General features: G+C 55.7%; 1 protein-coding gene across 1 annotated transcript in view; it reads right to left on the bottom strand.

Annotated features, from left to right (window-relative positions):
* Window positions 1-10,951, bottom strand: part of OTOG (otogelin) — a 69,140-nt gene extending 58,189 nt beyond the window's left edge. The window contains exons 1-12 of the mRNA XM_053673149.1: window positions 10,840-10,951; window positions 10,376-10,436; window positions 10,147-10,207; window positions 6,665-6,740; window positions 5,656-5,748; window positions 5,333-5,487; window positions 3,996-4,114; window positions 2,514-2,719; window positions 1,534-1,664; window positions 1,162-1,268; window positions 673-782; window positions 199-327 (exon numbers count right to left, since the gene is read on the bottom strand). Of these exons, the coding sequence (XP_053529124.1) occupies window positions 199-327; window positions 673-782; window positions 1,162-1,268; window positions 1,534-1,664; window positions 2,514-2,719; window positions 3,996-4,114; window positions 5,333-5,487; window positions 5,656-5,748; window positions 6,665-6,740; window positions 10,147-10,207; window positions 10,376-10,436; window positions 10,840-10,951 (1,360 nt within the window). The remainder of the gene's footprint in view (window positions 1-198; window positions 328-672; window positions 783-1,161; window positions 1,269-1,533; window positions 1,665-2,513; window positions 2,720-3,995; window positions 4,115-5,332; window positions 5,488-5,655; window positions 5,749-6,664; window positions 6,741-10,146; window positions 10,208-10,375; window positions 10,437-10,839) is intronic.
* Between the last annotated feature and the right edge of the window lie 1,161 nt (window positions 10,952-12,112).

Here is a 12,112-nt window from a genome sequence, read left to right as displayed (position 1 = left end):
TGATGAACCTCTCAAGAGCTGCAGTTCTGCCTTCACCCTCACCTCCCTTAAGCCATTCATTCATTCACTCATTCATTCATTCCCTCATCAGTGTTTGCTCCTTCCTTCCTTCATTCCACAAGCGGACATCCTCTGAACCCCTGCTTCATGCTCCTCCGTGCCAGGCCAGGCCAGGCACCCACTGCACCCCCAGCATACCATCGGGGCAGTAGCAGCCGTCCACACAGGCGATCTCGCTGTCCACGCAGGCTGCCCGGGGCTGGCAGGAGGCGGGGCAGCAGGCAATGCACTCATTGTAGGTAAAGGCCTTCTCCTTACAGTGCACAGCTTGGGAGGCAGGGAGAGGCATGATCGGTCACTTCCTTACAGCCAGCTCTACCCTGGGCCCTGGGGTGGGGGTTGGGAGGGCTTTGATCCCTAAGTCCCAGTGGGAACACTGGGCGACCAGGAAATTGGGGAGAACCTCCCTCCTCTCACTGTGTGGCCCTCGGCCACTCCATCCTGCTCTGAGCCTCAGTTTCTCATTGTCACGTGAGAAGGGGACCTCCGGGCTTAAAGCTCTGACCCCTGTGGTTTTGAGCGGGATGTTGATCGGAGGCCTGAGAATGCCATCTGCAGCCCTAGCACAGAGCTTGTCTGAACCGCCCCCGCCCGCCACCAGGCTGCACCTACTGCATTGCCGGAGCTGGGTCCTCCAGCCCTGCAGGGGCCGCCCCGCCTGGGCACACGCCCGGGCGTACTCTGCCAGTGCCCGGCACCAGGTGGCTTCATCACCCACTGATCTGTGCAGGAAAACCGAGGGTAACACTGGAGCGAAGCCCAACCTGCCACCAGCCCTTCAATATTCTATAGACACTGCCAGGGCTCCAGGCACCCCTGTTCCCCACACACAGCTGGGAAAGGGGGCCAGGGAGGACATCCAGGTGTACAGAACCCTAGACTGGAGGCAGGACACTGAGAGGGGTCAGACCCTATTTCTGAGCCTCATTGAATGGAGAAGCTCTATCGCATCCATGCAGACAAGAACTTCAGAAGTTTGGGAAGCATATCTGTCAGGGCCTGGGATTACCAGGCTTACAGGCCCACAGGCTGAGCCCCACCCACCCCTGGGAGGGCTCTCCCCATTGCCAAACCACCCCCCAGTCCTGGCTCCCCACTCACTGGCAGAGATCACTCGTACAGCTGGCGGCGAAGGGCAGGGGGCTGACGAAGGCGTGACAGGCATCAAAGGGCGACCTCAGCAGCACCTCACACCGGTCATACACACTCTGGGGCAAGGGCCAAGAGCTGGAGCTGGGGGCCAGCAGGGCTACCCACTGCCCTCTGACTGCACAAGCTCCGCATGGAACCACAATGTGGGCCCAAGGGAAGAAAAGAGGAGGTTGGGGAGGAGAGAGAAGGGCCCAAGGGCACCAGCAACCCTGAGCACCTGCAGCCAGTGACTTTTTAAGCGGTCGATGGGAAACCAACTTAAGACAGGCACTAGGGTAGGAGGTAAGGAGCAAGAGTGGGGGATCTCCCCGGGGTGCCGACCTGCATGGCTCCCAGGCTCTGCTGCAGGCACGGTGGCCGAGGCAGGGAGGAGGTGGTGGGCCCTGGAGGCTGGTTGGGGGCCCGCTCCTGCCAGCTGTGCACAAACTCAGCCACATCGTCCGTCAGCTTCCCTGCAGGGAGAACAGCATAACCCCAGGTGGGGCGGGGCTGGAGGCACAGAGGGCTCTCAGACAAGGAAGGTGCAGCAGAAGAAACGCCAAGAGGTAGGTGAGGAGCTGAAGAATCCAGCCTCCTGAGCTCCCATCCCAGTCTGCATCTCCCAACAGAGCCCTCTCCTGAGAAAGCTGTTTGGTGATAATAGTCAAGAATGCTCAAGAGCCTCTAGTGGTCCGTCCCTCTGCTCCAAACTCCACGGACACAGCACCATGCAACATAGAGAGAATAGTGTGTAAGCCTGGGCAAGGAACCTCAGCTTCCCCATATATAAAATAGGGCAAATAATGCCCCCATGAGATTGTGTCATAGGCTATGCGAAATGATGTTTGATGCTGTGGGTGCTCAAGGGTGTCACTTCCCTTCTTCAGGCCACAGTTGCCGTGGTTTGGCCCTGCATCCTTCACTTTCACTCTTACCACCACTCCATAGGGGTCCACTGCTCCAGCCGGCCTTTTCTCTCCCAGGCTCTATGGCGCCCCCTGCCCCCTCCCTTCTGTGCGCACACAGATACACACAACACCCCCTGCTGGGTCATTCCCGCCCAGCAAAGTGCCCAGTAGATTTTCACACAACCCTATGTGTGAATGAGAGTTTCAGGGATTCTCATTAGGACTGTTCTACAGATAAGGAAACTGAGATCAGGTGGTAATGAACATGTAACCAGAGGCCACACACCTGGTAGGAAGGGCTCCCTGGCCTCTCACTGGTCTCCAATGTCATGACCTAGCGTTCTTCCCAAAGGCCCTCCCCGGCCCCGGGCCGACCTGTCCTCCTCCATCGGAGGTCGCCATTCTGAACCTCACCATAGCGGGTCACCAGGTCGTCCTGGGGGTCGGCGTTGTTGTTCCCGCACAGCCCATGGGTCCGGCCCAGGAACTCCGGGCTCATCTTGATGTAGACAGCGGAGGCACCATCCCAGGCCAGCGTGAAGGCGGACTGATGACGCACGAGGACGTAGCCAGCCAGCCGCTGCAGATGCACGCTCCCCATCACGTGCGGCAGCTGGACCCTGCAAGGCACAGCCCAGGCTTCAGGGAGCCCACACCGCCTCCAATAGCCCAGTCCCTGCACCAGGGATCCACCCTCGCTACCTGCAGGACCCAACACGTGCACCACGCCTGCCTCACCCACGGGGCCACTGGTACCGTGGGCTCTGAGGCCCCTCTTTTCCTCCCTGACTTCTCAGGTGCCCGGAAGTCCACCATCAGAGGGGAATTCTTTTGTATCCAGGATTTTAAAATTGCTTTTTAAAACTGTCATTTCCTTGGTAGAGATAAATCTTAGAGTGCCTGAATTTACTACCTCCTTTCTCCTAAACAGGAGAGGTGGTATAAGCAGACAGCTACTTTTTAATTTTTTATTGATTTTAGGGAGAGAGAGATCTGTTTTTCCACTTACTTATGCATTCATTGGTCGATTCTGGTATGTACCCCAACCAGAGATCAAATCCACAACCTTGGCATATTGGGTCGGCGCTCTAACCAACTGAGCTACCCAGCCAGGGCTCCTTGGTTTATGTTTTCAGTGGGGAACTGAGAGAGGGTGGCAGTGGGGTGAAGCTGAGAGAGAAGGAAGAGTGGGACTGGAAGAAAAGACACAGGGACCACTGTTCCCAGTTTTACTGGTATAGGGTCTCTTAGCCAACCTGGGATTTGGCAACTTTCAGTCCATCTGAAAACCGGGGAAGGAAAAAAGATGTGCCTAAGCAACCCAAAATGGCACCAGAAGACCCGATCCTTCATTCTCAGGAGACAGCCCTGGGCCCTCGGTTCTACACTCAGCCCCAGGAACCTTGGTCGCCCAGACCTCAGGCCTGCTGCCGGAACGTGGAAGGGGAGAAGAGTCACTGTAGGAAGCAACCAAGTGACGGCAGATAGCAAGGGAGAAAGGGACGGTGACGAAGCATTCAGAAAGAAACACTCCAGTTACTATGGGAACAGAGGGTCCTCATTCCTTGTGTGGTTTCCGATGTCCCAGAAAAATGACTCAGAGTGACACTGTGTCATCAGAAAGGGTGAGAGTTTGCTCAGTTTCTGTTCTGAGGACGCTGGAACTGTGTACTACCATTCAGGCAGCTTTTCTTCAAATTGTGAAAAAAAATTAAATGTGCTTTCCACGAACCCAGCTGGTGAGACACCCAGCTGGCCTGCCAGCACATTCCTGCTCTAATAGTGGAAATTCCACTGCTTGCCCCCAGAAAACAATTTCCGTTAGGCCTGAAAATGGCAGGTGCTAACCTATCCCCCACCAGCACTGCCGGGGGGCAGGAGCGGTGCGGTAGTTACCTGACTCCTCCGTGGGTGACCTCCTTGGCCAGGCGGAGCTCCTGCTCACCTGCAAAGAAGAGGCTGACCGACCTGGAGCAGGTGTAGGGGGAGGAGCTGCACTGCGGGTCATTGTGCACCTGATGGGGGTTCAGAGACCAGAGTTTAGGGTTCTGGCTGGAACTTTGGTTCTGGGCCTGGTGGCCCCCTGTTGAGCTTCTGCTGACGGCTGATGGCCTGCCCACTGCACGCCAGGCACCCTTCCTCTGTGACCTCTCCCAGTCCTCACGACATCACAGGGAGGTCAGAGTTAGAATTATTCGAATTTCCAACAGGACGCAACTGGCGCTCAGGTGCTCAGAGAAATGAAGTGACAAAGGTCTCACACACACACAGCCAGGATTCTAAGCCAGGGCTGCTGGCTCGGACTCCAGGGCTCTTTCAGCTGTGCTGTCTCCCTGCTTCTGGGTTCTTTGTTGATCCATCCCAGGTTATCCCATCAGGATGAAAGCCAAGGTTAAACACTCACACGATTTCACATGCAGACAGAACATGCACACACATGCACACACCTCAGGTCTGTACTCACAGGGTACTACTCTCCGTGCACACCCCACAGACACACACTTCCACCACGACCCTGGCGAGCACAGTGCAGTCTGCCCTGCACACACGGGCATGCAGGCCGCTCCTGCACCGCTTGTTGCAGACAAGCTGCCCGTGCTCCCTGCTCACACCTCCAAGACCAGGGGAACCGAGGGCTGGAGCTTGGGTGCACCAGGACTCCCCGAGCTTAGAGAGAAGTCTGAATGTGTTTCTCTTGCGAGAGTGGAAACTCTTCCCAAACCTTCCAGTAGCTTATGTTACATATGGTTAAGCAGACGCAGCCACTTCAACCAAAAGTGAAACCTGTGAAAGCCATGCGATGGCCTAAGTAAATATTTTTCAAGCATTTTTGACCCTAGTAGTAGGTCCATAGTAGGAAATAAAAATATATACATATATAAAATGAAAGTTCTGCAAAATAATATTTACCCCATTAATGTATAATGCATTCTTACATTTTCTGTTCTCTTTTTTGTACTTATCATGATTCATTAAGTTCATTTCATAACCACGAATGAGCGACACCCCATCAGTCTAAGTGATTGTGACACATCCACCGTGAAATGACAGTCATGAAAAACGGTGCGTGACACCCCGAGGCAGAAAGGGCATGATTGGCCCGGGTCCCCAGCACATCCAGGGCGCAGCCGCCAGGGCAGCCTTTTGGCAGGTCTGTGCCTGGGACAGAAGGGGCACTGGCCTTCAGGGCCGAGGGGACCCTTTCTGGACAGGCAGGGCAAGGGTGGCCTCACCTGGACCGAGAAGGTCTGTCCCTCGGGTTCATGGCGCCCCACCAGCGTGTAGCTACCCTTCCCAGAGAAGTAGTAGTAGAGGCCATCAAACGTCTCCACGTGGTGCTGTCCCCACGCCCGGCAGATGCTGTCCCTCTCAGGGCCAGCGTTGTACACTGAGCCAGGAAAAGAGAACCTCTCTGTGCAGCTGCAGTGGGCAGGCACCAAGCCAGAGGCTGGTGGGTTCCAGCCCTCTTAGGGTAACCCCTGAACCCCCAGTCCAGGACCCCCAGACTCCTCCTGTACCCATGGCCCCTCCCAGGGTGGAACGAGCCCACACCTACCCATCTGGCAGCGAGGCCCGGTGGCGTTGAAGCGTCTGCAGTCACAGGAGGCCGGGTGCACGCACTCGCCCCCATTGAAGCAGGAGAACACGTCTGCAGGGGAGACAGAGGGGCACCTCCACATTGAGCAGGGACTGGCACATCAGGGATGTGGCTACCCCCTTGTGCTGGGGCACCGGGCCCCAGCCCTCCCAGAGCTACATGGAACTCAGACACCACCCCAGGCAGCCCTGACACTGCTCAGGAGCCAGCCTTAATGGGGGCACAAGCAGGGTGCATCAGACCGCTGCCCAGCCCCCTGCCTCGCAGACAGATGGAATTGGGGTAACCGCCTTCTCTGTGCACCACGTGGCCCTTAGGCCAGCCTCACCTGCGTCTTCAGCTCCTGCAGCTAAAAGTCCCTGGCCACCAGGCAAGGCAGGCAGAACTGAGACTGTGGGGCACATGGGGTGAGTAGGAATAGTGCCCCGAGATCTTCAAGTACAGCATGGAGGCCACAAAACAAACCAGGGGCAGGGGAGAGGCCTCACGTTTGGAATGCAGTAGAGAGGAAGGCCGCAGAGGAGAGACGATAAAGCAGCGTAGAGCGTCGTGAGAAAAGGAGCCGTGATGTAAGAGCAGGGGCCCCGGATACAGGACAGGTGAGGGAAGAAGGCTCTAGAACAGGAAGGAGGGCAATGCCATGATGCACAGAAAGGGGCCACAGAAACAGTGGAGGAGGAAGCAATGACCGAACACACTCACTGGATTCCAATCATGTGAGAATGGAAAGCCACAAGGCCACGGTCATAAATAAGAACAGAACATGCAGAGGAAGTTCTCCTTGGCCAGGAAGGAGACGCAGCGTACAGCTGGAGGCTGGGGCTGGACGCAGTAGAAGGAAACCCCATGCAGGGAAAAGAGGTCACAGGGTGCCCCGAGGGAGGCCCCATCCCACCCTCACAGGCCTCTCTGCCAGCTGGGGCCCTCCCACACGCCGCCAGGGGACCACGGAGAGGGGACCGCTTACAAGATGGTGCACATTTGGCCCGATGGAGCCGCCTTTCCCAGGAAGACATGGCCAAGGAGTCCAGGGCTTCAGCCTCCTTTTAAAAATGGAAGAGAATGCAACCAAGGGCCACCTTCCTGAAGGTCACAGCCCTTCCTGTCCATCACCTAGAGGGAGGGAGACCCCCGACCCTTCGGTGCCCCACCTGCCCCACCTCCTCTAAGAGGAGGGGAGAATTTTCAGGCCCTACATAGGCCAGAGGAACAAAGCCTTTTATTTTTTACTCTCAAAAGTGGCATCTCAGTGGCCTGAACACACCCCCACTCTCCGTGTTCCCATCTCCCCCAGCCTCCCTTCCCTCCTCCCCTCCCTAGTAAACTTTGGTGTCTCCACAGCCCAACACAACACCCCCTTGTCTTGAGAACAAATATGTCCCCCCACAGAAAGCACATGAGGCAGAGCAAAGCACCAAAGGCAGCGCCTCACCCCAGGACGGGAGAATGCCTCACCCCACCCATCCCCCCAGCCTTCCTTTTGGGATCTTCTCACCGATCATCACCCACCATCCTCAGAACTCAGCTCCAGGTCGACTCTGCCTGATGCCACAAAATCGACAAGGACACAGGCAAAGCATAGCTAAGAAACCCTACTTTCCAGAGAGGAAGTCCCAACACTCGGTCTCTCGAGACATCACCATCTGAAATTAGGGCTGTCCCGATCACTCTGTGTGTTCAGTCACCATGTGGCTAGCTGACTTGGACATCTGACCTTGCAGAACTCCAGTCCGTGGTGCCTAATGTCACCTGGGCCTGGGACCCTGCACACAGCAGGCTCCGCCCCTCTCAGAGTCTCTGCCCCCTCATCTGTACAACTTCCAGAACTACACGCCCCGCCCCCAGCCAGGTGCAGTGAGTGGAACAAAATCCCGGCCCTCAGAGAGCTCATGCTCTTGCTCACAGGGCTCACAAATGACATTTTGGGCGTTGGTCTCACATGTCTTCCTCCCTCCCTGTCAGCACAGGGGCTGAGTCCCCAGCCTCCAGCAAAGGACTTGGCACATAGGAAGTATTCAGAACCTGGTCCCTGAGCCCAAAGCCTGCTCATTGCCCTTCCTTGGCAACCCAGATCTCTCCACCTCTACTCCGGGCATGCATCCCCTCCCTCTTCACCATCCTGCTGACCCCCAAAGTCACTGGACCCTCCTTGACCAGGTTTCAACGATCTTCTTGCGCTTCTGCCCTGGTTCCTGGGTCTTCCCAGCTCTCCTTACCCTGCAGACCCAGGAACCAGGCTGCCCGCCCTGATCGTGCTCGATCTCACAGGGCCTTGGAGACCACAGGAAACAGGAGAGAACAGCCAGGGAGGACACGCAACACCAAGGTCCCGTAAGCCCCGAAAAGCTTGATTAAACTTGGTCTTTGTGTCTCTCCACTCCTTGCCTTGGCCTCTGAGACTGATGTTATGAGGGTAGGAGCCTGCGCTGCAGAGTCAAGGCTATTTTCTAGAGAAAAACTTAAATCCTGTCCCAGTGATTCATCTTCAGTGTAGATCAAGAGTTCTTAATCATTTTGATGCCATTTTTATGAACACCTTTGACACAATCTAATGAAGCCTATGGCCTCTTTCCCAACATAGCATTTCTAAATGCATAAAATAAGATGTATGATTATAAAGGAAATCAAATACCTTGCAATGTAGCTATGAAAATATTTTATAAAAGTGTGTGACTTAGTAATATCTGCACTTTTTTATTAGCACGTGACACAACAAGACCGAGCAGCAGGTGTTTTCACCGCTGGAATTTAGCAGCAGTGAGCATGAGATCTGGAGTGGTCTGCAACGGTTGGGTGACGGGGTATGTCTGTGATTTTGGTGACAGTCGCAGACACTGCTGACACCCTTGTGGTTTGTAGCCTATCATAACAATTGAAAGGAGTACTAAATTTCAGTTAGACGGAGCTTCCTATAAACAATAACGTATTTTCTCTCCTACCAGTTCGTGGACCCCTGGTATATACCGTCAGTTCTTTGAGAATGGCTGAGCGCTACAGGAGTGAGGCAGCGTTGAAATGAAGGTGGTCAGGTGCTGGTCTGGGACACCCACTTTGTTACAAATGAGGGCATTTGAGGCAGAAGCCCCCAGAAGGGTCCCCAGGTTTACTGTCGAGCTGATGGCCTCATTCCCCCAATGCCCACTGACATGGCCTTAAAAAGGGCCGTTCTAATCCCTTATTTGCTCTAAGGAGTAATGTGAGAATTTTTCTGGGGTTGCCCGGTCCAGAGGGTCCCCACGGGAAAGGAGGAGGCCTGCCTCGGAAACCGGCAAGAGAGGAAGCCCACCAGGGGCGAGGGGACTTGGGTAAGGAGCATTTCCCTCTGAAACACAGGGACTCCTGGGGCCCTGTGGGTGTTCACGGTGCCAGGGAACGGGCCAGCGCACCAGGAGACCCAGCTCCACCTGCTCTCTGGGGCCCCGGCAAGTCATCCGCCTACCTTGATTTCCCCAGGTACAAATGAATAAAGACACTATCTTTCAACTCTAACTCTGCCTGACCATGATTCTGAAAGTTGGATCTGGAAGAGTGTGCAAACAAGAAACAAACACCCAGATAATCCACGCCTTGAAGAGTAAGTATGCCCCCTTCCACCTCGGGATCTTCACGTGTACTTCCAAAGGGCAGGAATTTGAGACACATAGTTTCCTGTTATAAATGACGCTCCCAATCTGCCGGCACGAGGAGCTACCCAGACCTGATCTCGAAGGTGCGTGAGACGAGGCTCAAGATGCTTGGGGGAGCTGGCTGTGGGTGGGCTGGATTTGTAACCCGTCCGTGGTTATAGGAAGGAAACAAGTGCAGGCCAGAATTAGAAAGAGAACTTGAGTCACCTGATCCAAAGCCTGAAGAAGTTTGGCAAAGAGAGAAAACAAACTACCACTTTTCCTGAAAGCTTGGAGGGTCCCTGGAGGGCTGGCCACAGGGAGTGGTCAGGACTTGGAGGTGGGTAGCTCAGGGCACTGCTTCTCAACCAACCCTTTCATGCAAACCCTGCTGGGTGGCCCAGTTTCTCTCCACTCTCAGGGCGGCATTGCTGGGACACTCCTTGGGGTGTGGGACAGGGGCCCCTGAAAGGCTTGCGGGCCTTGACAGGCCAGGCTGGGAAAAAGAGAGCGGACTGTTCTAACCCCTTACCTTCCCGCTTTTCACCACTGGAGGGGAGAGCCCAGCTGTCTCCTGAGAGCACCTGGGTGCTCCCCCCCATTAAAAACAGATAATAGACAGATAACTGAGTCTGCTACAGGGCCCTAAGAGATTAGGAGAGAAGGAATAGAAGTGACTTACGAGTTTACCTACTTCAGACACACACCAGACACCTTGTTTTCGCCCTTCTGAATAATTGCAGAGACAACCTTCCTAAAACCTAGGAACACCTTACCAGCCTCAGACCTCATCGGAAATGAGCCCCTGCCGGGCGAAGCCCCCCTTCTCCAGGCTTCCCCTTACCTGGCCTCCCATCAACGTCGTCAAGTCCCCTATGGCAAGGGTCCCCTCCTGATGGCTGTGACTAGGGGAGAAACAAGAGCGACGTGGGAAAGTGGATAAGAATGGACCGTACCTCCCACCAATCTCAAGCCCATGCCCCCACCTCCATGCTAACTCCTGGGGTCACCCACACCAGGAGTAAGAATGGGAGCAATGGGTGGGGCGGCCACAAGCTCAGCAGCCTACTCACCCGGGATCCGGGGCTGGGGCAGGCTCCGGCTCTGCATGGCTGGGGGGCGTGGGTGCCACGGCTGAGAACAGGGGATTCCTCTCCACTCAAGCTGTGTCTCACTTTTTGGGGCCTCCCACCACCTGTTCCCCACCTGCTAGGAGACCTTCCCCACATCTACCCAGGCGCCTTCTCAAATCTTTTCTCCCCCTCCCTGGCGACTCTTCAGTAACGGTCTCCCTCTTTCCTCCCACTCTGTTCGGCCAGTTCTCTGTAGTTCCCCAGCCTGCCCGGCTTGGGACCCACTCCCCCAGCGGTCGCTGGCCTTGCTTTCCCTCCGAGCCCCCTCTCTTCAGACCCTCTCCCTGGCTGTGCCTCTGTCCTGCCTTAAACGCCCTCTTTTTCCTCCTTCTCTCTAACCTTCCTAGGGCCTTTCCCTTATGCGCTTCCCAGCCCGGGCCTCCCTTGGTCCGCGTCCCTCTCACCTGGAGCCTGCACCTGTAGGGACTCCCCTGTGGGTTCGCCGCAGGACAGCCAGACGCCAGTGAGTAGCAAGCAGACCGTGGGCGCGTGGACGCGCCGGGCCGTGGCCCACATAGGGGCGCACGGGGACTGGGAAGTCTGAGCACAGGCCCGGGGTCCCGAGCGCCTCTCCCGGCGTTGGGTAGGTCACACTTCTACTGCGCGGTGGTGGCTGCCGTCTGTCTTGTTCTCTTTGCCCAAGGGTCCCCTTGGCCCCTCCTCCCAGGTGCCTGGCTCCTCCCCAAGCTAGAGCGACAAGACTGCCCAGCTTATTACCATAATTTAGGCGCCTGACAAAGGGCCAGCCTTCGCCCTTCCAGTACTGGCCGCCCCTCCCTAGGGGAGGGTGGATTCGGATTGCTCAACCCTAAACTCCCCTCCCCCCACTCCCCCAGCAAGATCCGGGATTGGAAACTAGTCCTGGAAGCCCCTTGCCCCAGAGACCCAAGATGCTGGTATGAGTCTCGTCCTCTGCATTCCTTCCACACAGGTCATGGTACATACCATTCAGTGGTCAGCGGTCAGTAGCAGAACCAGGGCTCAGGACTGCGGTCCTAGTCTGTGCTCCCACGGGCTCCACCGCAGCCTCCTGAGTACCCAAACCCCCGCCCTACCCCCAGTTTTGAGCAGCTCAGGAAATGTTGACTCAATGATGGACGTGCCCCCACACTCCCATACTATTGCTCCCATCAAGGCCAGACTTTGACCATCCCCTCAAAAAAATCTCAAAACTTTCATTTTAATTTTGTGGACAGGTCACCCTGCCTGTCCAGGAGGAAATTGAAAATGGATACATGGGCCTGAGAGCCTTGGGCACCCTTGTGTGTCATTCACTTGTCCAGCAAAGTGTTGGGACACCAGCTGGATGGCAGGCCTCAGAGATGATGGTGATGATGGTGTTGGCCCCAGTAGACAGACCCCTGACCAGGGGCATAGATTAGGGATGTATTCATTCATTCATTCATCCACTGAACTATGTTGTTGAGCATCTATTCCTTGCCACACGTTGCTTGGGGGGTTGTGTGGCAAAACACACAGCTGTCCTCAGAGAGGGGATTGAAGCTATGGGCATAGATGGGAAGGTGAAGAGGGGAGAGCCAAGGTTATGGAGCCTGGTTGTGGAATACGCAAGGGCGGGGTTGTCTAAGAGGAAGCTTGGAAAAAATATTCACGGTAGAAAAGAACCAGGACTTGGAGCCATTTTCAAAACAAAAAGGGAAGCATTTTAAGAAGGAG

This window comes from Artibeus jamaicensis, unplaced genomic scaffold (genome assembly GCF_021234435.1).
Source record: "Artibeus jamaicensis isolate MK-2021 breed Jamaican fruit bat unplaced genomic scaffold, CSHL_Jam_final contig_797, whole genome shotgun sequence".
Classification (NCBI taxonomy): domain Eukaryota; kingdom Metazoa; phylum Chordata; class Mammalia; order Chiroptera; family Phyllostomidae; genus Artibeus; species Artibeus jamaicensis.
The sequence above is the reverse complement of the archived record's forward strand: the minus strand, read 5'-3'. Positions and strand labels throughout refer to the sequence as shown.